The sequence below is a fragment of the Chenopodium album genome, chromosome 26 (assembly GCF_948465745.1).
Source record: "Chenopodium album chromosome 26, dcCheAlbu1.1, whole genome shotgun sequence".
Classification (NCBI taxonomy): domain Eukaryota; kingdom Viridiplantae; phylum Streptophyta; class Magnoliopsida; order Caryophyllales; family Amaranthaceae; genus Chenopodium; species Chenopodium album.
In genome coordinates this window covers 8,257,678-8,283,663 of record NC_137859.1, presented here as the reverse complement: position 1 = coordinate 8,283,663, position 25,986 = coordinate 8,257,678, and the positions used below count along the sequence as shown (strand labels likewise).

Genomic DNA, 25,986 nt, shown 5'->3' with positions numbered 1-25,986 from the left:
TTATCCCTAAATTGCATATGTAAGGTCTTGTTATTTTATTGTGACTTGTTGTTATTTTATTATGTCTTGGTTTTTAATTTTAAATTTGCATATTAGGTGTTGTTATATTATGTGTTGATTTTGTATTTAAGTTACTTATCCCTAAATTGAATATTAGGTCTTGTTATATTATTATGTCTTGTTATTTTATTATGTCTTGGTTATTTATTATGATAGTTTTTGATATTATGTTTTAAAAATTTCACAACGCACCCTTTTAATAAATTTTTTTATTAATTTAAAATATGTAACTAAATTTAAAATATCATGAATAGAATGGAGACTTTGTTTCATGTTTCACTTGAATTTTAAGAAATTTCTCAAATTCATATATCATATCATGTCATTAGTGAAAATATTTGGAATGGTCCAATAACAATGTTTCCAATTAACAATGTTAAGCTCAGCCCAATAACAATGTTTCCTATATCATATCATGTCATTATTGAAAATATTTGGCATTGGGCCTTACTTGATGGCCCAATAACAATGTTTCCAATTAACAATGTTAAGCTCAGCCCAATAACAATGTTTCCTATATCATATCATGTCATTATTGAAAATATTTGGCATTGGGCCTTACTTGATGGCCCAATAACAATGTTTCCAATTAACAATGTTATGCTCAGCCCAATAACAATGTTTCCTATATCATATCATGTCATTATTGAAAATATTTGGTATTGGGCCTTACTTGATGGCCCAATAACAATGTTTCCAATTAACATTGAATAACAGGTTTACCCCAAAAAATAACAGGTTTTTTTTTTCAATTAATAGAACAATGAATTTAGCTTCACAAATGCTTTATATGACCAGGTGGGGGTAGTCAACCTTGACACAAGAATCAAAAAGTTTTGGATTGTTGATATCTTGAGGGATCCTATTGAACAGAGGGTGAAAGGTCGTATCCATACTTCCATGAATCGCGTGTTCTTCGTGTGGGCAAATAGGATTGGGGCTGACATGTCAACCATCAGACTTATGCATGAGAGGAAGTACTTAAAGCCAAGCCAGACCGTGAGCGATGCCGGGATTCGTAACAATGACAAGGTGGTGGCTTTCAACACAGCTTATTAAGTTGGATGCGGACTAGGTCCACCCTTTTGGAACTGTAGAAGCAAATGATAACCTCATGGACTCCATTGACATCCACCTTCTTTTGATGTATTAAATGGTGGGTACTATCCCTTGTAGGTTAGAAGTTGATAAGATGATTTGTAGTTTGATCTTAGTGCACCCAACTTTTGATTAATTTGGATTTGAACTTCTATAATATATTATGATGTAGATGGGATGTTACTCTTGATGTTGTTAAATTTAATTTGCCTATGGTGTTTGGTATTATTTTGGTTTTGTTTCAATAATTAGTTTTTAAAATTATTAGTTTGTTAAATTTAAAGTGAAATTAGTTTTAAAATTTACAATTTTAAATGAAATTACAATGTTTTTGCTAACTATATATCATTTTTCATAAACGAAGTTTTGTTTTCATGAGGTAAAAGGGAGGTAATTGATCTCAAAATAATTGATGTTGTTAAGCATTACAAAAAGTTTATAGGAACGTCATATTAATTAATATTAATTAACCATATTCGTTAATAGGGTAAGTTTGAGTTCCATTTAATATGGTTAGTTTGAGTTAAGAATATTGGTTTTTTATTATTTTTGTTATTAAAATACTTAAATATGGTTCAAAATATTTTTGTAAATTGAGTTTTAATAAAAACTTATAAAAGTTGGGCCATTATGTGTTATGCTAAAAGCTATTAGGGCCATTACATTTGAAAACAAAACTTATAAAAGTTGGGCCATTATGATTATGTCATATGGCTCCACATTAGGGCCATTACATTATAAATGAGTTTAAATTAAAAATTTATAAAAGTTGGGCCAATTATGATTGGAGAGCTATTAGGTTGGGCCGGGCCTGTTATGATTATGTCATGGAAATCTATTAAAGCTATTGGGGCCCATTATATATGCCCCATTATCTTAAACCCACCACCCTTCTTCTAAATTAGACCCTTATGCTAAAATGGCCCATCTGGTAAATATGCCCCAATATCTTAAATCCACACTTCTTCTAAATTGGACCCTAAATGGCCCATATGCTAAATATGACCCATTACCTTAAATCCACCCTTCTTCTAAATTTGACCCTTATGCAAAAATGGCCCGTATGCTAAATATGCCCCATTACCTTTTATGCAAAAATTTGCACATCTAAAGGTAAAACAAACAAACATAAAAGAATAAGCCATACAAATTCATGCAAAACAAACAACATACTGAAAGCCCTCTAAAGGTAAGCCATAAAAATTCAGGTCTAATATTTTGGACCTAAGAACATAATATTCACAATTTCTAACAGTAGTCAAATAATGTTACTGTTACATAAAAGAATAAGGTTTCTCGTTAGTTGGCAAAAAGGTAAGCCTTGCAAACAACTTTTGTGGATTTCATCCTCCATTTGTCTCACGAGATGAATCTGCAGTAACAACAACATTTTAATACTCACAATTGCCAAAATCGTAACACCACTACTACTAAATATATACCTTACCGTCTTTGACTTCTGGAAGGAAGTTGCTGACACGGAATCCAACACTGTGAACAAATACTCAGAACACGGGACTGCTTTACAAACAACACAGATCCTGAACAATATGGGTGGCGAAATATTTTCACCAAATGCATCAGCACCAACATCTAGTTCCCGATGCAGCTGAACATACCACAAAAATAAACTTCAATCCACACTAAAAAATGCTCCATAACAAATGTTACATAACTAATACAAAAATATACCTCTGATACAACCACAAGGACCAGGGACCCTTTGTCCTCCATAAAACGCATAATGGATGACTGCGTCGCTGACACTGATTCACTCCCTCCGATGAAAGACACGACTTCTCGCTGGAAAAAGGACAACGACAAAAAAAACAATGAAATCTGTGGAGCTCCAATGTAAAACGGGAAAGTAAGTCAAACCTAACTGCTTCACCTGTACAAGTCCTGGAAGGAACTCTTTTTGGTGCCAATTACAAGAAGAACCAGTTGCCCATTTCGAAAGCTTACATATAGAGTCAAAGTGATCAATAAACACGATGCAACAAAATATTACAATTACTACATACACATGACAAGCAATATTACATGTATGCATACCATAGATGTTAGCAGGGACAAAGCATCTGTTGAGATCCACCTGTGAAAACAAGGGGTCATAAATAAAGAAGTCCAACAATTTCAACTTTTGCGTACAATTTTCGAAACCGAGAACAAACCTAGCAAACACATCCATTAGGGGACTAGGTTGTGTTCCACCGTTTTCATGATAATTGCCGTAATACTCAGGTGAATGAACCCCAGATGTATGAGCCTCTGTTGGTGTTGCTGAAATGTTGTCAGAGTTATTATCATTGTTTATTCTACTACTGCAACATTTCTTAACTACCCTAGTTTCAACCAAATCAGGTTCATCTCCATCCATGTTGGAAAAACTAGGTGTGGATTCCTTTTCAACTTTCTTCTTCTTGTTGTATCGACGTCGTGCTCTACGTTTCGGAGCATAAGGCACATACAGAGAAGAAGCATCCTTGATTCCTGGTCCACTACTATCTCTGGCATCTTTTGGATGAGTCTCACCATATGCAACATCCAACACCTATGCGACATGAACAAATGTCATTCTCAAGACTAATTACAATATCCAAACATTTTAAAAATTTAGCACATTCCCACATTAACATACATACATTTTCAAAAATTAAGCACTAACCAAACTATATTAATGGTAAGGACCACCCAAATTGAATATCACCTACCCCAATATGTCCAAAGTCTTCGGCCGTATTTGGACGATCTAGCTTGCTAGCAGCCCATATCTGTTTCATGTTCCACACCTTCAATCTAGGGAACACACCCCACCTAACCGGCTCCCTACGCAGCCTGTCAAGGTAGAAAACCTATTCAAGATGCAATTTCACTATCGTTAGTATCAATAAAAATTGTTCACATCAACCAAAAAATAAACTTGAAACACAAATTGCGGGAGTTACCACTATAAAAATTACACATCCACCACAACCACCAGCATAGCCTTCACGGTAAAACCGACGTGCAAATGACATGACACTAGCCATCAGCTTTTCTAGCACTAATTCACACCAATCATACTCAGCAGCTTGTACGGCACAACAAAGCGCAGGAACCAAATCAGAAGCCAACCGAGGAGACTGCGTTGGAGTTAATATCATCTCCAAAACAACTAACAGAAACAACGTCTTGAACTCTTCCTCCTCATGTACCTCCCACCCCCCTTCTAACCGCTCCAATACTTTTGAAGTCACCGGAATACCATTTAACGTGTACATCCTACCACCATGGTTTGATTTAGTGACCCATGTCTTCCCATACTGTTTCTGAATTTGCATCACCTTCTCCTTCATTTCTTTATTTAATGTTTTCCAAGTTGGTATTTCCTTGCCACCGTTGGGAATCCCCAAAACCCAATGAACTTGATTAGGAGACAACTTCAAACGCAATCCATCAGGAGCAATTAGTACCTTACCAAACGGATCAATTCGTGTCATTAGCCAGTATCCCAACTGCCTAGGAAGATACATCTCAACAAGATTTAATAGGCTGCCAAACCCCATTTCCCTAACCCATCCTTGTCGTTGCTCATCAAATGTTTGACATATCCGTCCAAAACTCTCAACCCGACAGTTGATATTGGGTGCCTGTTAATAAAACATCAACCTTAGGTTGCATCACAATAAACATTACAACATAAAAAAGGATCAAACAACTTTCTTACCCACCTCCCAGGCTTACTCAATTCCTTAAGAACTTTGCCTTTGCGTTTTACGACTCCACCAATTGTCGAATTATCATCCTGTAAATAACAATGCATGCTTTATTGACAAACGATCCCAAATGTATCACAAACAATCACCGTCATAACTTAGAATATTTAAGATACCTGAAACATTTCAGGGACCAATGGGTGTCGATCCTTCATCACCACAGCTTTCAACAACCTACCAAAAGGTATACAACAACTTATTACAAAAAATCAAAGAACACATAACAATCACCACTGACATCCATATTGCATCTTCATCGACAAACAATCCAATGGAGTCAATAACAACACAACCCTATACCAAAGATGTATATTCCACCTTCAATGGCAATGAGTTTCTTAGATAACATACGCATCAAAAATTCTGAAATGGAAATTGTGAAATTCAGGTAATGAAAGCTTACAGATTTCGATTTGCACTACAATTTACAAATATACCAAACAACAATATGGCATTCATAATATTCATAAATGTTAACAATAAAACCGATTCTAGCAGTGACTAGGAAGTGAGGTTACTCATCAAATCAACGTCATCGAATTAACTCATCCAATTAACTACAAACTTTAGGAATTGAAGTTACTCATCAAATTTGCTCATCAACTCAATTTCGATTTTCACTACAATTTACAAATATACCAAAACCAATTCATAAATGTTAACAACAAAACCAATTCTAGCAATGGCTACGAATTGAGGTTACTCATCAAATCAATGTCATCAAATTCACTCATCCAATTAACTTCACACTTTAGGAATTCAAGTAAATCAATTAACACCAACACAAGTACATCAACAACTGACCTTCAATAACCACGATTTGGAGCTCGCAAACCCGGAAATTGGCCAACACCGACGACTTGGAACTGACGCAGCTACCACCAAGCTCCCCCTGTGAATTCAGATTCTCGGCGACAGCACCTGAATTCCAAATCTCACCCACTATGTTACTTGCATTCACAATTTCGTTGTTGAATTCGAAAAAGGAAAAAAAAAAAAAAAAAAAAAAAAAACCCTAACTTACCTCACCTCAAAAATAACGTTAACGGCTGAAAACTCATCCATTAATGTCTACCTGAGCTTTTGACATTTTTACCCCTACCTTAAATGACCAGAATTACCATCGTGCCCCTTGAGTAACATTTTTTGTTACTCAGGATGAGTAACTTGTATTTTCCGAACTTCTAATAAAATTACTTGTATAATATTGACCAATTGGTTATACTACATTTCAAAATCGAAATGCAGGACATGTTCATAGCAGGATCAGATACATCTGCGGCAACACTTGTATGGATAATGACGGAGCTAATGAAGAATCCAACAACCATGAAAAAAGCACAAGATGAGGTAAAAGAAGTTGCCAAAGGCAAACAAAGAGTTGAAGAAAATGATCTACCTAAACTAAAATACTTAAAAATGGTCATAAAAGAGACATTAAGGTTACACCCTCCAGTACCACTACTTGTTCCTAGGGAAACAACAGCACCATGCACTATTATAGGAGGGTATGAAATACCAGCAAAAACAAGAGTATTTATCAATGCAAAGGCAATTGCAATGGATCCTAACGTGAGGCACACACCTAATCCGAATGTGTTTGAGCCAGAGAGGTTTTTGAATAGCTCTATTGACTATAAAGGCCAAGATTTCGAGTTGATCCCATTTGGTGTTGGTCGGAGGGGGTGCCATGGGCTTGGTTTCGCGGTTTTGTTGATTGAGCTTGCACTTGCTAATCTATTGTATTGTTTTGATTGGAGTTTGCCTAAGGAGATGACAAGGGATGATATTGACATTGTAGAAGCTGTTGGACTAACTACGCATAAGAAGATTCCTCTTTGTTTGTTTGCTACCCCTAAGTCCTTGTAACCACAATTTGTTGCTCGATCCATCAATTTTACAATTTTTTTTGTTATTTAATTTAGATGAAGTGATGATAAGGAGGGGAGGTGAATTGTGGTTAGAAACTACGCGGTATTTCCTCTATTTATTAGGGGAGGTGAATTGTGGTTAGAAACTACGTGGTATTTCCTCTATTTATTTATGTTTTTAATAGCTTAAATTAAATCTATTTACCTTTAATCATTAAAAAAAAATCTTATTTTATTTTTATTTAAACCAAACTCCACTATCTTGTTTGTTTTATAATCATCTATAGTCAACCAAAACCTTCACATCTAATCAATCAAACACCATTATCATCTTACCAATTCAAAATTTTAGAAATGAGTGTTACAAAAATAAATAAATAAAAAAATAAAAAATAAAAAAAATCAAACAAACAAACTTTAGACAAAGTTATTTAAAAAAAAAAAAAATTCATAGTTACAATTTATGAGTTTTAGTGAATGAAATGATATAATACAATGACAAGGATGAAATGAGAAATGTTACAATTGAAAAAAGAAATATTTTTTTTAGATGATTAGAGAGCCCCAAGGACGGTGATATGAGGAGAATCGATCCAAAATTATATTGAATCGACATAAATGAGAGCTCTAACCAATTTACTAAATTGAGCTATCCCTCTAATAATGTAGCTATGGAAAAATGTATTTGTACCTTTGATTTTAGATGTTCTTTCCTATATATATAATGTGAATGCATTATGAGATAGTTAAGGACCATTTGGTTGGGGGGATATTCATCAAAGGGAATGGAATCAACTACCCTCATTACCTTTGTGCTATTTTTCCCATTCCCTTTACCCTCTTCATTCCCCCAAATCCCTCCAAGTTGAATCCCCACCCTGGTAGGTATTTCCATTCCCATTCCTGAGCCACCACCTCATCACCAATACCCTCTTACTTATCCTCACCACCGGAAAATCAGCAACCACACCGCCGCTCCTTCCCTGATAGTCGCCGCACCTCCTCCGCCGCCCTTCCCCTCTCCCCGCAAATCAGCCCCCTCCCCCGTAAAACTTCCCACAACCGCCGCACGCAAAACCCTAAAAACTCTTCTCCCTCCCCTTAAAACTGTCAGCCGCCTCTCCCACCACCCCCGAAACCCTGGGCACTAGGGTTTCGAGGGTGGCAGCCTGGGAGAGGTGACTGATGGTTTTATGAGGGAAGAGAGAAGTTTTTAGGATTTTACGGGGGTGGGGAAGTTTTATGAGGGAGGGGAGGGGTAGTGAAGGGTGAGGGTGTTACGGCGAACGGTGGCGAGTGGTGGAGGAGATGCGAAGAGCGGTGAATCGGCTTGGTGGTGGCTGAATAAAGGAGGGAATTGAAAGAAATGGGTGGTTGTGTGGTGGTGGGACTGGTGGCTATTTTTTTATTGTTTTTCAAAACAAACAACATGGCAAATTTAAGGGTTTTCCATTCCATTCTCTTTCTTTTCCTTTGTTCATTCCATTTCGATTACCCCTTGCAAACCAAACAGCCCCTTAGTGTAATAAAGTGAGTGAGTGTGAGAGAAAACGGTGAAAAATAAATAAAATATATACTAAGAGCGATTGCGTGATGTGTGCTAAGCTGTGTGGATTAAAGGTCATAAATTAGATTTACTAAAGCATTATGTATCATACGTTCATTGTTCAAGCCACAATCAATCGATCAAATAGGTCTACGAAGTTGAACTTGTATGTTTGAAATTATATCTATGTACGTATGTGTTTATTTTTCGGATTGTGTGTATTATAACGATTGTGTGATTCATATCTTTTATAATTTTAATTTACTTCATTGTGTTGTAAGTAAATTTAAACAGAGGAAGAATTCAACATATGAGCATTGCTACTATGTACGTCATATACTCCCTCCGTCCCCAAATAATAGTCCCTTATGGCCTATTTTTAGTCCCAAATTGATAGTCCCATTTGCTTTTTTTAAGTACCATTAATATTAATTTTTTATCAAAATTTCCTCCAATTACAACAATATTTGTGCAAATTTAACTTTCCCATGTAAATTTTGTTTTTCAATGTACTTTTATTACTTTCTCTCTCTACTATTTTACATACCCAATGTAAATTTATATTTTCAATGGAATTTTACTACTTTTATCTGAGTTTCTTATTTCCCGTGATTTTTGCCCAAAAGGGACTATCATTTGGGGACGGAGGTAGTATATATTAATATTATACTCCAAATCCAAGATAGTGTAGCAAAAACCAAAATTTACGCTGTCCCATTTTTTATGTTGTTCACTTGTATAGTTGTATATATATTTATGAAGTCACAAACTCACAATATAAATGCTACCAACTTTGTTTCACTTGTATGTGCAATAAAGATGTCATTCCTTGGTTATTTAATTACCAAATTTGTCACCCTTAATCGCTGGCACTCATAATTAATAAAGATATATAATGCATGCAATCGATCTTTTAGGAAAATACACATGAGCATGTGTTTTGCGTTGCAACATTTCAGCAATACTTCTTCCTCATTTAAAGAAGACAAGCCTAATCAATTGGCCCCTTTGCATGACCTCCTAAAATCTATGCATAGTTTTCTAAGTATATAAACATGCACTACCAACGACTTCAGTATACTTAACTTTCTACTCACACTTGAACACGTACTCAAGTCTGTTTGTCACTTACTCTTTCATTTCTCATGGCAAAAAATTTTATCACATTCTTAGCCATAATTTTAACTACATTTTTCCTTTCAATTCACCCATGTATTAGCATTAGAGTTACTAGTCCAATAGGAAAACAAGGAGAATGGCAACTTCTAAGGGACAATGCTGGGGTGGTGGCCATGCACATGGCATTAACCCATATGAACACCATCTTAATATTCGACCAAACCGGGACCGGACCCTCGGCGTACCTCCTTAACCACCGATCACACGGTGGAGAATGCCACCAAAACCATGCTAATGACTTAAGGGACTCAAAATGCTTTGCTCACTCAGTAGAGTATCACATAGATACCAACTCTTTAAGGCCATTGAAAATTGAGTCCGACCCGTTTTGCTCCTCGGGTTCATTCCTAAGCAACGGGACACTCCTTCAAACGGGTGGGTATGCAAACGGGTACAAGAAGATCCGACACTTTGAGCCTTGTGATGATGGTAGATGTGATTGGAGGCTATCAAAGGCGAAACTAGCGAAAAATCGATGGTATGCTTCTAATCAATTACTTCCTGGAGAAAAGGAAAGGGTTATAGTAGTAGGAGGTAAAAATGTTTTCTCCTATGAATTTGTTCCAAGAAGATCATCTGGAGTAGCTTCATATACTCTACCATTTTTACATAACACTTACAATAGATCGGAAGGTGGAAATAATCTTTACCCTTTCCTTCATCTTTCCTCGGATGGTCATCTTTTTATCTTTGCAAATCGAGACTCCATTTTATTCAACTACCGCCTTGATCGTGTGATTAAGACCTACCCGCGGATGCCTGGTGGAGGATCTCGGAGCTACCCTAGCTCCGGATCCTCGGTTATTCTACCACTAGACCACCGCGATGGGTTTTTAAAGGTCGAGGTTATGATATGTGGGGGTGCAGCCGAGGGAGCCTACACTGCAGCACGCGGAGGGCAGTACTTGGAAGGGTTAAAGAGTTGTGGAAGGATGGAGATAACGGGACATAAAAATGAGTGGATTATGGAGGATATGCCTCATCCTCGGCTTCTAATGGACATGGTGATCCTCCCTACAGGGCATGTATTATTGATCAATGGCGCGCAAGCTGGGGCTGGAGGGTGGAACAATGCAGACCGCCCTGCACACAACCCGTTCCTCTATAGGCCTAAGAAGCCATTAGGCAAGAGGTTTTTGGTTCTTCAACAAACAGATGTAGCGCGAATGTATCATTCTTCGGCCATACTTTTGCCTGATGGGAGGGTACTAATTGGAGGAAGTAACCCTAATGAGAGGTATGTGTACCACAATGTACGGTACCCTACGGAGCTTAAGTTACAAGCATTTGCTCCACAATATACCGACCATAGGTTTCACTCAATAAGGCCTAGTAACATATCTATTGCGAGTAGAAATCGGTTTCATCGTAGTAAAAACAATTTCATGGAGAGTAAGAGTGATAAAAATCAACATTTAAGGCCTAGTAACACTTCTAAAAAACATAGCAACATTGGAGGACACATTATACATACGCGGCCTAGGAGCATTTCTAGAGAGAAAGGCCACGAGATCCACCCTAAAAAGTCTCGTTCGAGTTCCATAAATAATTATGTTGATAATGGTAATGAGACTATTAACATTAGGTACGGGGAGGAGTTTCAAGTAACGTTTTGGCTAGGGAGAAAATTGAACGATGAAGTGGAGTTTAACGCGTATGCACCTCCTTTTACCACACATTCAGTTTCAATGAACCAAAGGTTGTTAAAGTTGAGAAGCTCAAAAATTGTGGAAGATGATGGCGGGTGGGTTAATGCCGTGGTGGAAGCACCTCCTTCTTCGAATGTTGCACCATCAGGGTATTATATGCTCTTTCTTGTCAATGGTGGGATTCCTAGCACAGCTCAATGGATTAGGTTTGTACATGCTTGATAGTATTATAGTTAAGCAATATAAATAAGAGAATGTAATGAACATTTATAAATTAGTTGTAGTATGTATTGTATTGCTTTTTCTTAGAATAAAAAATTCTAACACAATGGACTGCTTATCTCTTTTGTACTTAATAAGCAAATCATAATACATAAATGATTTTGTAACTCATGGAAGGAAAATCAAACCCTATAAAATTCCAATGATAAGAATATTACAAGCAACACAACAAAATAGTTCAATGATATTGTCTTAAAATGGCTGTTTTGAAAAACATAAAGGACAAATTAAATAAAAATCACACGGCTTACTTCGTATTCTTCCGGTCTTCTTCCAATTGAAAAAGAAATGTACACTGGTACGTACCTTGTGCACGCACGTGACACAAGCACCCCGTGTAATACTCCACGACTCCACGGAAAGGCAATAATTTGCTACTAGCCATAGCCGGAGAGGGTGCAGGACCAGCTACTAGAGCAAAGCGGACTACTACATATTTTTGTGGTACTACGTGTATATTTTATGTAGTTTAATTTTATCATTGATCGGCAAAAAAATGGTAGCTTCTAACATTATGAATTATTAATCTAAATGAAGCTATTGTAGTAGCCATTGCAACTAATGTAAATATGAAAATGATAGTCCAATGCCATGCTTTTTGTCCAATCCTAGCCGATTTTCCCTTAACCTGTACCATTGATTTAGAATCAACATTTCTTGAATTGAAATAAAAAAAAAAAAAAATAATAATGTATTAACATTATGAACATAATTTATGTTAAAATTAAAAGGGGCTTATTATCAAATTTACCTTAATGAAGATCATACTCGGAAAAATAAACGTTAATGTAACAAGTGTGAATGATCCCAAGAGGCTTATGAAATATCCCATAAAAGGTAATGCTGCTGCCACCACAGTAGTTCCGGTGAAGAGAAGTGCTCGTAGGAGGCACCGCCTTTTCAAATTGTCTCTGGAGTACACACCCTCCTCTGATTTCAAGAATTTGGTATCTAAGGCCTCATGAACTGGTTGGAAAAACATCTGAAAATGTATGTATGCATTATTAAAAATTTAGTTAAAATTAAAAAAATTAAAATAAAATGAATTCTTGTAGATGAAATAACATATAAATGGTACATACATGTTGTGAGATGACATTAGTAAGAAATACAGCAGAGTTGATCAGGATTTTCGCCCATTTAGGCCCGCTTAGCGCCTTAGGGAGATAATCCGGTACATCCGAACCGTAAGCCCAATATCCAACTAGAGTAACACCATAATATACCATGATACCAAGAGTAAATTGTGCATACAAGGCTTTTCTCATGTTTTTGACAACCGGCTTCCGTAGGGTAGACTGCACCATATATAAACAAACACAAGTATGATCATTATTGTAGCTATATTATATAACGTTTTCGTCGTCTTAGACTTCATTTGATTTGTATGATTAGGAAATATTGTGATTGTCATTATAAAGATTATAAGGAGAGATTTTGACCTGTATTTCGGGTAACAAGCCCGAATTGCTGCTTAATACGATGGCTGATATCGCAGCTAAGGCATTGAACACCTTATCCATTGTGCTTCCCGTAACTTTGTAGTCTCTATGTTTATTAGATTTTCCTATATGAACGTATATATACATTAATAACTTGTCTTGAAATAACCATTTAGGTAGTAAATTCTAATTAGTCACACGTGTGCGTGTGCACAAACACATTCCTTGCTAACACGTACAAGTGACAAGTAAGACTTAAACCGCGCTTCTTTTTGGTATATATGTTTATGTTATGCACATAAAGTTGTGACAATTTTTACGTTGCAAATTTATTTTTCTAAGGACACTGATAAACTTGACAGCGTACCATCAATGACTGCTGCGACGAGAATGACTCCGATGTAAGTGAAGGTGAGGATTGCTGCCGCTCCTAACCAAATTCTCAGGGCAGAGAGGTTTGGTACGGTAAAAGAAAAGAGGAAGTAAACTATTGCTGTGATTATGATGAAATACTGGAGCCTTATTGTTGTGTCACTGAACACCAAATTTATTTCCTGTTGAAAACCATAGTAATAAAAAAGAAAAATTAATAAAATTGTTAGAATTGAATAATAAAAAATTATTAAAAAAAGAAAAAGTAAAAAAAGAAAGAGTGCATCATGATTAAACATATGGTATTGGTAATTGATGGTAACTTGTAATCTTGCATCAACAAAATAGAAATTAAAGATACATCGTGATATTTGATTGAATAAAAGTGAACATCCTCGGGGCGTTAGATAAAGCATATAAAATGTTTCTCAGAGTATTATTAATTTAGGAATGTCACATGCCAAATTCATCCGTCAATTGGTGTAAGTATTGTTTATTTTAATTTAATACTTCAACTTTTAGTTGTCTTATATAATATCCCTGGGGCATTTGTTAGCTTTGATTAATCCAGTGCCGACCTAGCCTGAGGGTAGGCAGAGAATGCAATGGCCTAGGGCCGATGACCGGAAGGGGGCCAAAAGAAAACGTGATCTAGTTTTCAGTTGAGTAAAAAATTAATTCATATCGTTTTCACTGGAATTATTGCGTAGCTTTTTAAATTTTTGCTCTCCAACAATCGCTCATTTCCCAGGGTACAACAACTCATACAAGCATTAATCAAGCTGCCAATGACATATACTTACACAAAGAGCCAATGAATGAACCAATACAAGCTTTAAGAATTCACAAACTTTTTAAAAAACCCGGTGTACACTATATTTTGTGTATGGCGCGGCGCCGCGGCACTAACAAATAGAAATAAATTTGTTACTCCACCAAATTCATTCACATTCACAGTACACGAGCTTCCAGTTGGCAAAGAATTTGTTACAAAGATTTTTTTCTCTCTCTTCCTCATATTCTACTTTAATTTCTCTCTCTTCTTCATATGGTACTTTCTCTCTCTTGTTCATACTTTACTTTCTTTCTCTTCTTCATATGCTTCCATTTTTATCTTATTTTCCCTCAATTCTTCAATTCAGATTCCTTCTCTTCTACACAATTGTAGAAGTTTTTGGATGAATTTTTTGAGCAAGGAGTGGAGAGAGAAGATTTGAAGTCGAAAGAAGGTAAAGTGAGCTCTAACTCAAAGAAAGAGTCGTCATCATCGTTGTCTCTTTGCTCGGTGAGATGGTCATAAATGGTGGAATCGGCGATGGATTTAGCGCTATCGGCGTCGCTAGTGGTGGTTCCGGCGGCGACTTTTAATTTGTTTGAGTGATTGTACTGTTTTTTCATGACTATTGTTAATTTTGTGTATATTTTTGTTGATTTTGATACTCTGTTCTGCATATGTAGCTTAATTCTGTTGTGAAAAAGGGTCACTTTTGTGAAAAAAAAGGTCACTTTTGTGAACAAAAAGGGTTACTTTTGTGGAAAAAAAAGTCACTTTTGTGAAAAAAGGGTCATTTTTATGGAAAAAAAGGTTACTTTTGTGAGAAAAAAGGGTCCCTTTTGTGAAAAAAAAGGGTCAATTTTGTGTAAAAAAAGGGTCACTTTTGTGTAAAAAAGGGTCACTTTTGTAAAAAAAAAGGTCACTTTTGTGAAAATAGGGGTCACTTTTGTAAAGAAAAAGGGTCACTTTTACAAAGAAAAAGGGTCACTTTTCGCAAAAATGTTCGATGTACAATAAAATTATTGTAAACCGGGGGCATGCAAAAGGAATCCTTAAGAATTAGATACCCAATATTATTTTCCACCAAATAAGACTATTTTTGGTGTTCAACAATAACTACGAATATCTACTACTTGTCTACTTGTGGGTTTAAAAAATTATAATCACATTGATAAGGACTAGGGAGAGCACTATCTTTGCTAATGTAATGATGAGCAATTGAAAATTTTGTTGTTAAACCATAAAATAAATGTTTTCCAAAAATGATTCTCATGAAATAATTTTGATTAATAATCAACTGAAAATTTATTTTGCAAAAAGAAAATATACCATGCATTAACCTTTTTTTTATAAAAATCTTAAGGTCGGTCCCAAATTCCTATGGCTTATATAATCTTAACGTGGGTGTTGATTGATTAAAAGTGTATAAAAAAGGATACAAAAGATTGATTGATTAAAAGTAAATATTTATTTTTTAAAAAAAGATTTTGCGTGACACTAAGATTTATATTTAGGGATGAATAGAGTATGTAGATAATCATAAGTCGCCCAAAAGTGTATGACAACCAAAGAGGAGTAATTCTTCATAAATCCAGCGGGGTAAATGGTGGTTAGTTTATATATGGCTTGTACAAGATTTGAATCCAGTCACAACCTTAAGTTTTACAAAAATAAAGTTAGCCACTAAGTTATTACCATAGTATATATGTCATTTTATTTGAATTAAAAATAAATAAGAATTTTAATCATAAAATTAATATATGCAGTAATTCGAGACATCGCCCAAACCTAAAAATTAGTGTATGATTAATTAGGGTTCGTTTGGCATCACTGTGGTTTTCTGTTTTTTGGTTTTTTGTTTTTCAAAATCATATGATATATGTCACATAATGAATCAAAAATTAGTCAAACTTATTAAAACCATGATAATTATGAAAACTGACAACAGAAAAGTGGAAACACCTTTTTCTTGTTTCCTGTTTTTGGTTTTTTGTTTTCAAAAAAACTGGAAACTGAAAACAAAAAACAATGCCAAACAAGCCCTTAGTTAGTTGATTTTAATTAAGTTACTTTATAAGCATATGCAAAGCATGTGTTTACTAAATTAATTGTAGTGGGCCATGACCCCATGTTCTCCACTCACACACTATTCCTAAATCTTAATTGTAAGGTGACCTGATAAATATATACTTCCTCCGTTTTCTTTTAGATGCAACACACTCTTTATCGCGGTAATTAAGAAAGGTGGGCTTTACATGATATAATAAACTTTAAAATAGGATGAGTGGTTGTTAGGAGTGTAATTTAGTGGTCATGTGCTTTAAAAAAGGGATATAATATAGTATTTCCCTAAAGTAACTTTCCTTTTATAGTGTGTTGCAAGTATTGTGACATTTCCTTTTTAGGAAAGTGTTGCAAGTAAAAGAAAACGGAGGAAGTATATACTACCACAGTTTCTTATTATTTGCCAAAAAAAAAATCGTCTCAAAAATAATACCTCTTTGTTGCAAATAATAAATAATGAAGGTAGTAGCTTAATAATATATTTATAAATTTTTTTTTTTTTTTTGGTGAAAATATATTTATAAATTTAAAGTAACACAAAGATATGCATTAAGCGACAAATCATATAAGGATCTTATCTACGCATTAATTCGCTAACTTTTAGTTAGAGCCGCCAACTATATACTTTGGTCTATCAATAATTAATAATCCATATTTATGAATAATGCTTCATATTTTAGAACACAAACTTTTTAAAAAACCCGGTGTACACTATATTTTGTGTATGGCGCGGCGCCGCGGCACTAACAAATAGAAATAAATTTGTTACTCCACCAAATTCATTCACATTCACAGTACACGAGCTTCCAGTTGGCAAAGAATTTGTTACAAAGATTTTTTTCTCTCTCTTCCTCATATTCTACTTTAATTTCTCTCTCTTCTTCATATGGTACTTTCTCTCTCTTGTTCATACTTTACTTTCTTTCTCTTCTTCATATGCTTCCATTTTTATCTTATTTTCCCTCAATTCTTCAATTCAGATTCCTTCTCTTCTACACAATTGTAGAAGTTTTTGGATGAATTTTTTGAGCAAGGAGTGGAGAGAGAAGATTTGAAGTCGAAAGAAGGTAAAGTGAGCTCTAACTCAAAGAAAGAGTCGTCATCATCGTTGTCTCTTTGCTCGGTGAGATGGTCAGAAATGGTGGAATCGGCGATGGATTTAGCGCTATCGGCGTCGCTAGTGGTGGTTCCGGCGGCGACTTTTAATTTGTTTGAGTGATTGTACTGTTTTTTCATGACTATTGTTAATTTTGTGTATATTTTTGTTAATTTTGATACTCTGTTCTGCATATGTAGCTTAATTCTGTTGTGAAAAAGGGTCACTTTTGTGAAAAAAAAGGTCACTTTTGTGAACAAAAAGGGTTACTTTTGTGGAAAAAAAAGTCACTTTTGTGAAAAAAGGGTCATTTTTATGGAAAAAAGGGTTACTTTTGTGAGAAAAAGGGTCCCTTTTGTGAAAAAAAAGGGTCACTTTTGTGTAAAAAAAGGGTCACTTTTGTGTAAAAAAAGGGTAACTTTTGTAAAAAAAAAAAAGGTCACTTTTGTAAAAAAAAGGTCACTTTTGTGAAAATAGGGGTCACTTTTGTAAAGAAAAAGGGTCACTTTTATAAAGAAAAAGGGTCACTTTTCGCAAAAATGTTCGATGTACAATAAAATTATTGTAAACCGGGGGCATGCAAAAGGATCCCATTTTAGAATGTCCGGAATTAATTGTTCATAACGTAAGTGATAAAATCATACCTTAAGTGATCTGCCTCCAAGCAGGATGAAACCCATATTTGCCAAAACTAAGGTTGAAAATTGGAGAAAACATGTAACATAATACATATGTTTCCCTGCACAACTAAGAATTTGCTTCAATATCTACTTTTGAAACACTTCAATAATATAGTTGAAACTTGTGGTTTTTTTAGCAAACTAACCAAATAGATTCCCCATGATGTCTCTGTATCTAATGAATCTTTGGCCTTCTATGAAATGAAACCCTGCCAATAGCCAGTTCGCGTAGGCACTGGCTAACCCGATCAGAACTAACACGACGATACCCCATGTCCATCCTAGGGGTACCATCATAAGATTTGAATAGGATAGTATCCATCCACAGTTGAACCCCGTCACAAGTAACACACTGACTTGTTGCCATGAATCTGCATTTTTTTCGCATACAAAATTGTCTTAGAAAAAAAACCAAGAGAATTTGCACGACGAGTATAAGAAATATTTATTTTATTCGTCGTGCAAATTCTCTCTTAGATATGGTATGGCAGACAACGAACATAAAAAACTAAAATTCGAGTTTATAAGGTTTTTTTTTTTTCACAAATTTCCCTTCGCTTATATTTGAAGCTACAATTTTGTATGGACTAACATAGAGCTTAAATAAAAGTAGAGCAATGATTTACCTTAGACAAGTACCAAAATCTTACCTCCCAATTACCATAACCACCTGAGATATACTTTCTCCGTTTCTATTTAGTTGACACGTTTGATTTAGGCACATATATTAAGGATAGGAGAGAGAGTGATAGAGAATGAAAAAGCAAGTGGGGTAGCTTGTAAATGTAAGGTAAAAATTTACCCAAAAAGGAAACGTGTCAACTAAAAAGAAACTTCCTAAAAAGAAATACGTGTCAACTAAAAAGAAACGGAGGTAGTATACAATACGACGACAACTACAAGGTCCAAAAATCATGTCTTGTGGTTGTGCCACCATAAACAACATGTATTACCATAACCACCCAAGAAGCCACTATAATATTTAATACTCGTACTTGTACAATTTATAAAAATACCACGTTCATCATCCTTAGTTATTACGTATATTATTAACCATGCATGTAATAATACATATAGTCTATGATATAAGTTGATAAAAATATAGAAGTAAGGTGAGTAAAACTTACCATTGCCAATAACATGAGCTGAAGTTGGAGCTTCTTTCAAGATTTGTTCATCTTTAATGGAGTTTGTTTTTATATTTAAACCTTGTGGATAATTAACTCTGTCTTCTGTTATAATTGTGGTCTCCATGTATCTTTGTTTGTTTGCAAAGCAAATGCTACTACTCTACTAAGTTCTTGCTTTTTATAATATAAGAATATACTAGTATTTTTTTTTTTTGATATAATATTATTATTTATAAGAACGTTATCTATAGTTCAATTGCTTCTTTGAGCATTTTTCAACAATATAATTATTATTAATGGTTATAAGGACAGCAAGTAGAGAATTAGTGGTCATGCGCATTAGTTTTATATATCATGAAATTTTATAATATTTAATTGGTCCTAGCTAGTTGGTAACATCGAGATGCATTCGAAATCCTTCTCTCTAGAAGGACCAAATCATCAATTAAAAGATGAAGCTAATAATTAGTCACATGATTGATTATCATTTAATATCCCTCAGAATTGATTAAAAGAAACTTTATATACTACTTATGATGACAAGATGCATCTTTCTTTTAAAAAGCTCATATACTAAGATACTTCTTAGTTAAGCATGCTTGGTCATCAAGAGTAGTCTTAGGATAGGTAACTTCCTGGAAAGTTTTTTCATTATAGGGGTGAGCATTATTAATGAGAACAAAATACGCCGAAAGGACTTGTGTTATTGGTCTGTGAGGACAGTTGTTGGTCCCCGATGAATCATGTCCCTTCATATGAGATATCAAGGAACTCTTAATTTCATGTCATCAAATTGATCAAAAGTTATAAGCTAATTATGTGTATTCAAAAATAAGTTATGAGGTAATGATAGTTAAAGTCTCGGAATTGGTTTTATACTATATCTTTCTCTACAGCCTTTTAACTCTTTCCTTAGTTTCTCTCAAAGGTTTATACCATACACTGAAATGAAAACATTTTCATGACTACAAGGCCTACAATAGATCATAGACACCTCATTAAACGAGGAATGATGTAGATCGATCATTGTGATATGAAAAAAAGGGCATAAGATATGTTCGGTTAGCAATGAAAGTAGTTTTGCTTAAAAATATATACTTTGTATTATTTAATTCAATTCATTTTTGTTTGATTGATTATTATAAAAATTAATCAATCTTGCTACAACTAATAAATTTATTTTTCCTTTAATAAATGCATTGCTAGATGGTGGATCACATACATTGTTTTCCATGTAGGTCCATCTTTGAATTCCTAATCTTATTTTCAATTTTTAGGTGGGGAACTAGACCATGTATGATGTATGTATGTTGACAAGTTAATGCTCTGCGTGGTTGAGATCTTATATTACGAAATAATACTTGAGGCATAATCATGGAAGATATTTTAATTATACAATTGGTTACACCACATTGTTATAGCAATTTGGCTATTATCCATAGAGATGTCAAAACCGACCCGATTCGAAAAAATCATGCATTTTAAATTGTAACCGACTTGATTTGATCCGAGAAATTAGAATCCAAACCTGATTTAATTTGTCACTGATTTGAACCCAATCCGGATTTGAATTTGACCTGATCTAAAAATTAAGCTTAATTTGAAATAGATTTAACCCGATCTAAACTCAATCCGACACTAATTTAACCTGAATTGAACTCAAACCATACCAGTTTGACCCAACTTGAACTCAATCCGACCCGAAAAATACTCGATTCAAAATATGTGATCTGTTTTAACCCGAATTGATATCAACCCGAAATAATTTCAAACCAAATATAATTTTAAATCCAACCTATTCATGACCTTCCTTTTTATTTTACTTAAACATAGTTACCGATCAAATCTTAACCTAAAATAGTCCCGACCTACACCGAGGTGGGTTATAAAGGTAACCTTGACCCCGAACATATCCGACCCATCGTAGGTCAACCCAAACTCCATATTATTACCTATATTGACAACCCTAATTATAAGCAATAAATTCAGACGTAAACAACTAGTTTTACTCTTATAATCGTTACATATTTTATTAAATCTAGGAGTCATTGTTATTTGTTATTTTTTTTTTTTTCTTTTCTAACTTGTCTCATTTAATCTAAAATGACTTTTGATAGATAAGACAACTAAAATGAGATGAAGAGAGTTAAGAAGTAGTTGACAACAAAATAGTACCAAAATTAAAACCTGAATTAGTAATGTATAGGCTTATATCTTTATAAATCAGCTGTGGTTCCTGTGAAGGGTAGGGTTTCAAGGACGAGGTGGAGGTGTTTCTGTGATATGATTGTAATTAAACTTCTAATCCGAATGATATATGCAATCATTTTCATATTCTTTAAAAAAGTACGGAAATTAAAATTTTAAATTTCAAGAGACTTTCTCTGCGAGGTGAACGTCTAATGTTTAATGTATAGAATGATAATGTATACATTGTTTGTGTTTATTGTTGTAGTTATTTAATTAATACGTAGTATCTAGAATAAAATGCCAACAAGTGTTCATTATGACTTTATGGGTAAATAATTTAATGAACATATATGGCTGATTTGCAGGGAAATAGACGAGATACTTCGTAATACTTATCCACAGTGCTATACATAAAGTGTCTGATCCGTAAATACTGGACCAAAAAAATCATAAGGGTTGATAATCCTTCTCCTTACCTTAAAAAATAAATAATAAAAAATATATATACATAAAAACTTTGATTAGCATGTCCTATTAGGACCTTGTTTTAATTCGCGATCCTTGAGTTGTTTTTGTTAGGCCATCATGGTGTGATCTATTTTCTTAATTATCACTTATTTTTTACACAAATTCTAATATGTGGCTGGCTACACCGTGTGGCCAGCCATTATAATCCTATAGGATTAATTCGATAGTGTAATAGGGGTTACTTGGTAAGTGTTAAAGGGGTTATTTGATCTGTTGATCAGTGTTAAAAAGGTTAATCAATTAGTATAATAGGGGTTACTTGGTCAATATTACAGAGGTTACTCGGTCAGTATTACATGGGTTACTTGGTTAGTGTTATAGGATTACTTTGTTTTTTATAAGTGACAACACGGTGCGACCATCCACAAACACGACGAGCTGAATTTTTTTTTTAACTTATCTTATAATTTATTAACTTATTTTAATTGTAATTTGAACTTAGTAAATCCTTATTAGCCTTACCCATGAATCTGTCACTTACGATGAACAAGTCTTATCCTATTTCCCTTTTTCCTAAGCTAGCCTATAAAAACTTTTTTTTTTGAATGGAGCCTATAAAAACTTATTTGTCCTGAACTTATTTTATCTAAACCTATTTAAACTTATAAGAGTTGAAATAAGTGAAAATATAGTAAACAGGCAGGATGAAAACAAGTTTTCTCATTTTCTAAAAAAAATTCGCTTTTACTTTATTTCATCATAAATTATTTTTTTTTAAAAAAATTACTACGTAGACACGTAGTATTGTTTTGTCACTCACATCTGTTGGGCCCATACTCCTAAGAAGCCCAGAGGTCATAGGGCACAACCAAGAGATCCAAAGCAAATTTTAAGATGCACCATGGTGCACCTATTTCTAGGTGCACCACGCCTATACTTTTGAACAATCAGTAAAAAAAATCTGAACAATTACAAATTTTGAATATGTAGTAAAAACATCTGAACATCGCAAATTTTGAACATTTAGTTAAAAAATCTGAACAATTGCAATGCATCATGCCTATACTTTTGAACATTTAGTATAAGAAATTTGAACAATCAAGAATTTTGAACATTTAGTTAAAAAATCTGAACATCACAATTTTGAACATTTAGTAAAAAAATATGAACAATCGCAATGCACCACGCCTATAATTTTGAACTTTTAGTAAAAAAATATGAACAATCAAGAATTTTGAACATTTAGTAAAAAAATCTGAACAATCGCAAATTTTAAATTATTACGGGCCAGACAAATTTTGAACTGACTCGTAATAATTCAATAGTTTTGTAAAATAAACTGAACATTTAATGAATACAAAATGAACATTTCTTGATAAAATATGAACATAAAAATTGCATGTTTATGTTCAATTTTTGTGACGTGTTCATAATCTTTTTACTAAAATGTTCATTTTCATTTTTTGTAAAATGTTCAATTTTTTTTACTAAATGTTCAAAAGTATAGTGTGGTGCACCTATTTCTAGGTGCACCATGGTGCACATAATACTAATTGGAATCAATCAGCTAGGAAATGAGCCAAAGATACATAAGTCATACAAGGATAGAAAAACAAAATAAAAAGATCTTGTCTGTTTAATATTATTATGATATTTATGTAAACCTAGCAATCCCTAAGTATAAATAGCTAAGCAGCGAAGCACGGTACACCTTCATACGCACATTCATACATTAATGCAAAATATATTTGCAAGTTACTTACGAATTCCATGTCTATTTTGATCGAAGAGTTTGTCCTTACTCAACATTGCCTTTCGATCAAACTCATATTTCAATTCATTGCTTTCGTTCATTGCTTTATTTTTGTTCTTGATTATTGTGATTGATATTGTAGGTTTGATTGTTATTACCCCTTAAACCTTAAGCAAATTCTTATATCTACCAACTAAGATTTGCCTAAATAATATCCCCAATACATGACATGTTTTCACACACATTTTCACTTTTATTTATTCCCTCTGTTTTTATTTACTTCCTCCGTTAATGGTTATTTGCAACAAAGGGGTATTATTTGTGAGATATAAAATATTCCTTTGTTGCAAATAACCATTAACGGAGGAAGTATATGCATCAGTTTGACCGACACATTTGCCGAGATGCTACTTTGACCATAAATATCTTTAATTGTGTATTAGTTAAAATTTTAACAAAATTATATTATGAAACTAGACATTATGACGAATCTATGATATATAATATAATAACATTTATTCATTTTTTAGAGGTGAAAAAATTAAGTCAACCATGATATGTGAATAGTGCAATTGGCAAAGTGATGCAAATAAAAAAACAAAATAAATAAATAAATAAATAAAACGGAGGGAGTAATTTATATATATATATATATATATATATATATATATATATATATATATATATATATATATATATATATATATATATATATATATATATATATATATATATATATATTTTAACCTACTTGTGTACTCTTATTTAAAAATTTCTTGTTGAATTGATGATCAAGTATTCATGTTACATTTATTTTTGTTGCAAAATAATAATTAAAAAATATTAAAGAATAAAATCCTTTTTTTTTTTTTGGCTCACACTCTACTTGCTACTTGCCAAATAGCTGTTGATTTGACTAGGTCATATTTGTGTGACTATATTTGATCAGGTTTATTGTCAATCATCGAATTGGGTCCACCATATCAATCATCGAACTATCATGTCTATAAGTACACTTATTATCTTGTCGTAAATCATAAGTAGACTCCATTTGTTTTTAATGGAAAACAATTTTTTGGAAAAATGAGTCTATGAAAAAAAATTTCAAAGAAAAATACTACGTACAATTGTAAAAATAGATTTTTTTTTTTATTATTTATTTTTTTTTAAGAAAAATTATGAGTCTATGAAAATTAGAAGTGGAAGGGAGAAGATGGATGAGAGATTGAGAGGAGAGGTAAGGGATAGATCATAGATGTAAGGATGTGGAAGGAAAATATGACACACTGTTTTTATAAAAAGGAAAACAATTTCACTATTAGGAGAAATATATTCCACCTTTGGAAAAATAATTGTCCATCATGTACTAACCCACCAAATGAAAAATTAGAAAAATTAGTTTCTCAAAAAATGTTTTCCATCAAAACAAATAGAACCTTTATTTTAAATAAAGTATAAATATACTATAATTCTATTTTAATATATATACAGATTCAAACTAAAGTAAGAGCACTAAGATTCCTTGAGTTTGAAATTGTTTGTATGGTTAATAAATAATGAGTGGTTTCATCATCTAAAATATTCAAGCTAAGTATACAACAAGAAGTCGATAATATTGGATATTTCTTATAACTTTATAAGAGTGCCTTCACCAATGCCGAGTGCTTCCTAGGGCCTCACAGTTAGGCACAAGCAAATACATAACAATGACAATTTTGTAAATAATGATATTTAATAGTACTACTGAGAGACAATATATAGTACGATTAAACATTCTCAGTAGTACTATATATGAGTTCAGTTGTAAAGAAGACACTCTGAGTAGTATGAAAAAAAATAATATATATCTCAGTAATACTAATAGGACTTTTAGTAGTACAAAAGGCTGATATGCAATTTTATTTGTGTGTAACGGTGATATATTAGGACTTCCTCCCATCAATGCTCCTTTAATAACCACTCTCTTCATAAAACTACTTTTGAACCTTTTGGCTATCGTACCCAGACTACCCACCACTTTATATTGGACAATTGATAGTTTGATACTATTATAACCACTCTTTTTCATATAACTATTTTTGGACCTTTTGGCTATCATATCTAGAGGTGTCAATTCGGATAAACGACTTGGGTTAGAGTCGGGTTAGTATTTATTTTAATAATTTTTTTAGAATAAAAATAAACACCACCCCTTTTGCCACCACTGCCAGCCCCCCCTCCCCACCAGCCACCCCCCTCCCGCACCGGTAACCGTTGCCCACCCATAAACGCTACCTCTAGCCCTAAATAACCACCCCGAAAACCATCGAAACAGGTTTTGGGATTTCGTTTTTACTCGTTTAGGGTGGTTTCGGGAAGGTGGCTTAGGGTTTGAGGTAGCAATTACAGTTCGGGTGGGGAAAGAGGAGGAGAGTCATTTTCAGTATGGAGGAAGGGGAAGGGGTTGTTCCAGTAAAGGAAAAGGGTGGGCAGCGGGAATGGGGAAAAAGAAGGGGTGGCAACCGTGGGTGGGGAAAGGGGGGTGCGGTCACTAGCTCCGTGGGTAGATTGGACATCGACCGCTGGTAATGGGA

At 33.9% G+C, this 25,986-nt stretch overlaps 2 protein-coding genes, 1 long non-coding RNA gene and 1 pseudogene across 4 annotated transcripts in view; 3 read left to right on the top strand and 1 right to left on the bottom strand.

The window, feature by feature from the left end:
- Nucleotides 1–6,785, top strand: part of LOC145617238 (cytochrome P450 71A9-like) — a 35,209-nt gene extending 28,424 nt beyond the window's left edge. Inside the window, exon 2 of the mRNA XM_081671930.1 lies at nt 6,165–6,785. Coding sequence (XP_081528056.1) covers nt 6,165–6,785 — 621 coding nt within the window. The remainder of the gene's footprint in view (nt 1–6,164) is intronic.
- A 2,693-nt stretch (nt 6,786–9,478) lies between these two features.
- Nucleotides 9,479–11,383, top strand: LOC145616742 (aldehyde oxidase GLOX pseudogene; annotated as a pseudogene).
- Nucleotides 11,208–19,129, bottom strand: LOC145618309 (proline transporter 2-like). 2 transcript variants are annotated; one of them, XR_014107894.1, is made up of 9 exons: nt 19,000–19,129; nt 18,019–18,243; nt 17,837–17,931; nt 13,253–13,439; nt 12,886–13,010; nt 12,526–12,741; nt 12,195–12,425; nt 11,695–12,071; nt 11,208–11,345 (listed from the first exon to the last, which is right to left on the bottom strand). XR_014107894.1 is itself a non-coding variant. In XM_081673084.1 (8 exons), exons 1-8 carry the CDS (start codon nt 19,124–19,126, stop codon nt 11,922–11,924), a joined length of 1,356 nt encoding a protein of 451 aa, XP_081529210.1. In that variant the 5' UTR covers nt 19,127–19,129; the 3' UTR covers nt 11,650–11,921. The 2 variants fall into 2 exon arrangements, 1 of the variants encoding a protein (XP_081529210.1); XM_081673084.1 differs by lacking the exon at nt 11,208–11,345 and having other exon boundaries at nt 11,650–12,071.
- On the top strand, nt 16,336–17,373 carry LOC145618578 (uncharacterized). The gene is made up of 2 exons (XR_014107949.1): nt 16,336–16,985; nt 17,077–17,373. It is a non-coding gene; the product is annotated as an uncharacterized LOC145618578 (long non-coding RNA).
- Nucleotides 19,130–25,986: the final 6,857 nt, after the last annotated feature.

Excerpts from the sequence above, each read along its gene's own strand:
- LOC145618309 (XM_081673084.1), bottom strand. The coding sequence starts at position 19,126 with ATGGAGACCACAATTATAACAGAAGACAGAGTTAATTATCCACAAGGT. Across the intron at positions 13,011-13,252 it reads CGTCGCAGCAGTCATTGATG|GAAAATCTAATAAACATAGA; the intron begins GTACGCTGTCAA and ends ACGTTCATATAG. Across the intron at positions 12,742-12,885 it reads GCTTGTTACCCGAAATACAG|TCTACCCTACGGAAGCCGGT; the intron begins GTCAAAATCTCT and ends TATATGGTGCAG.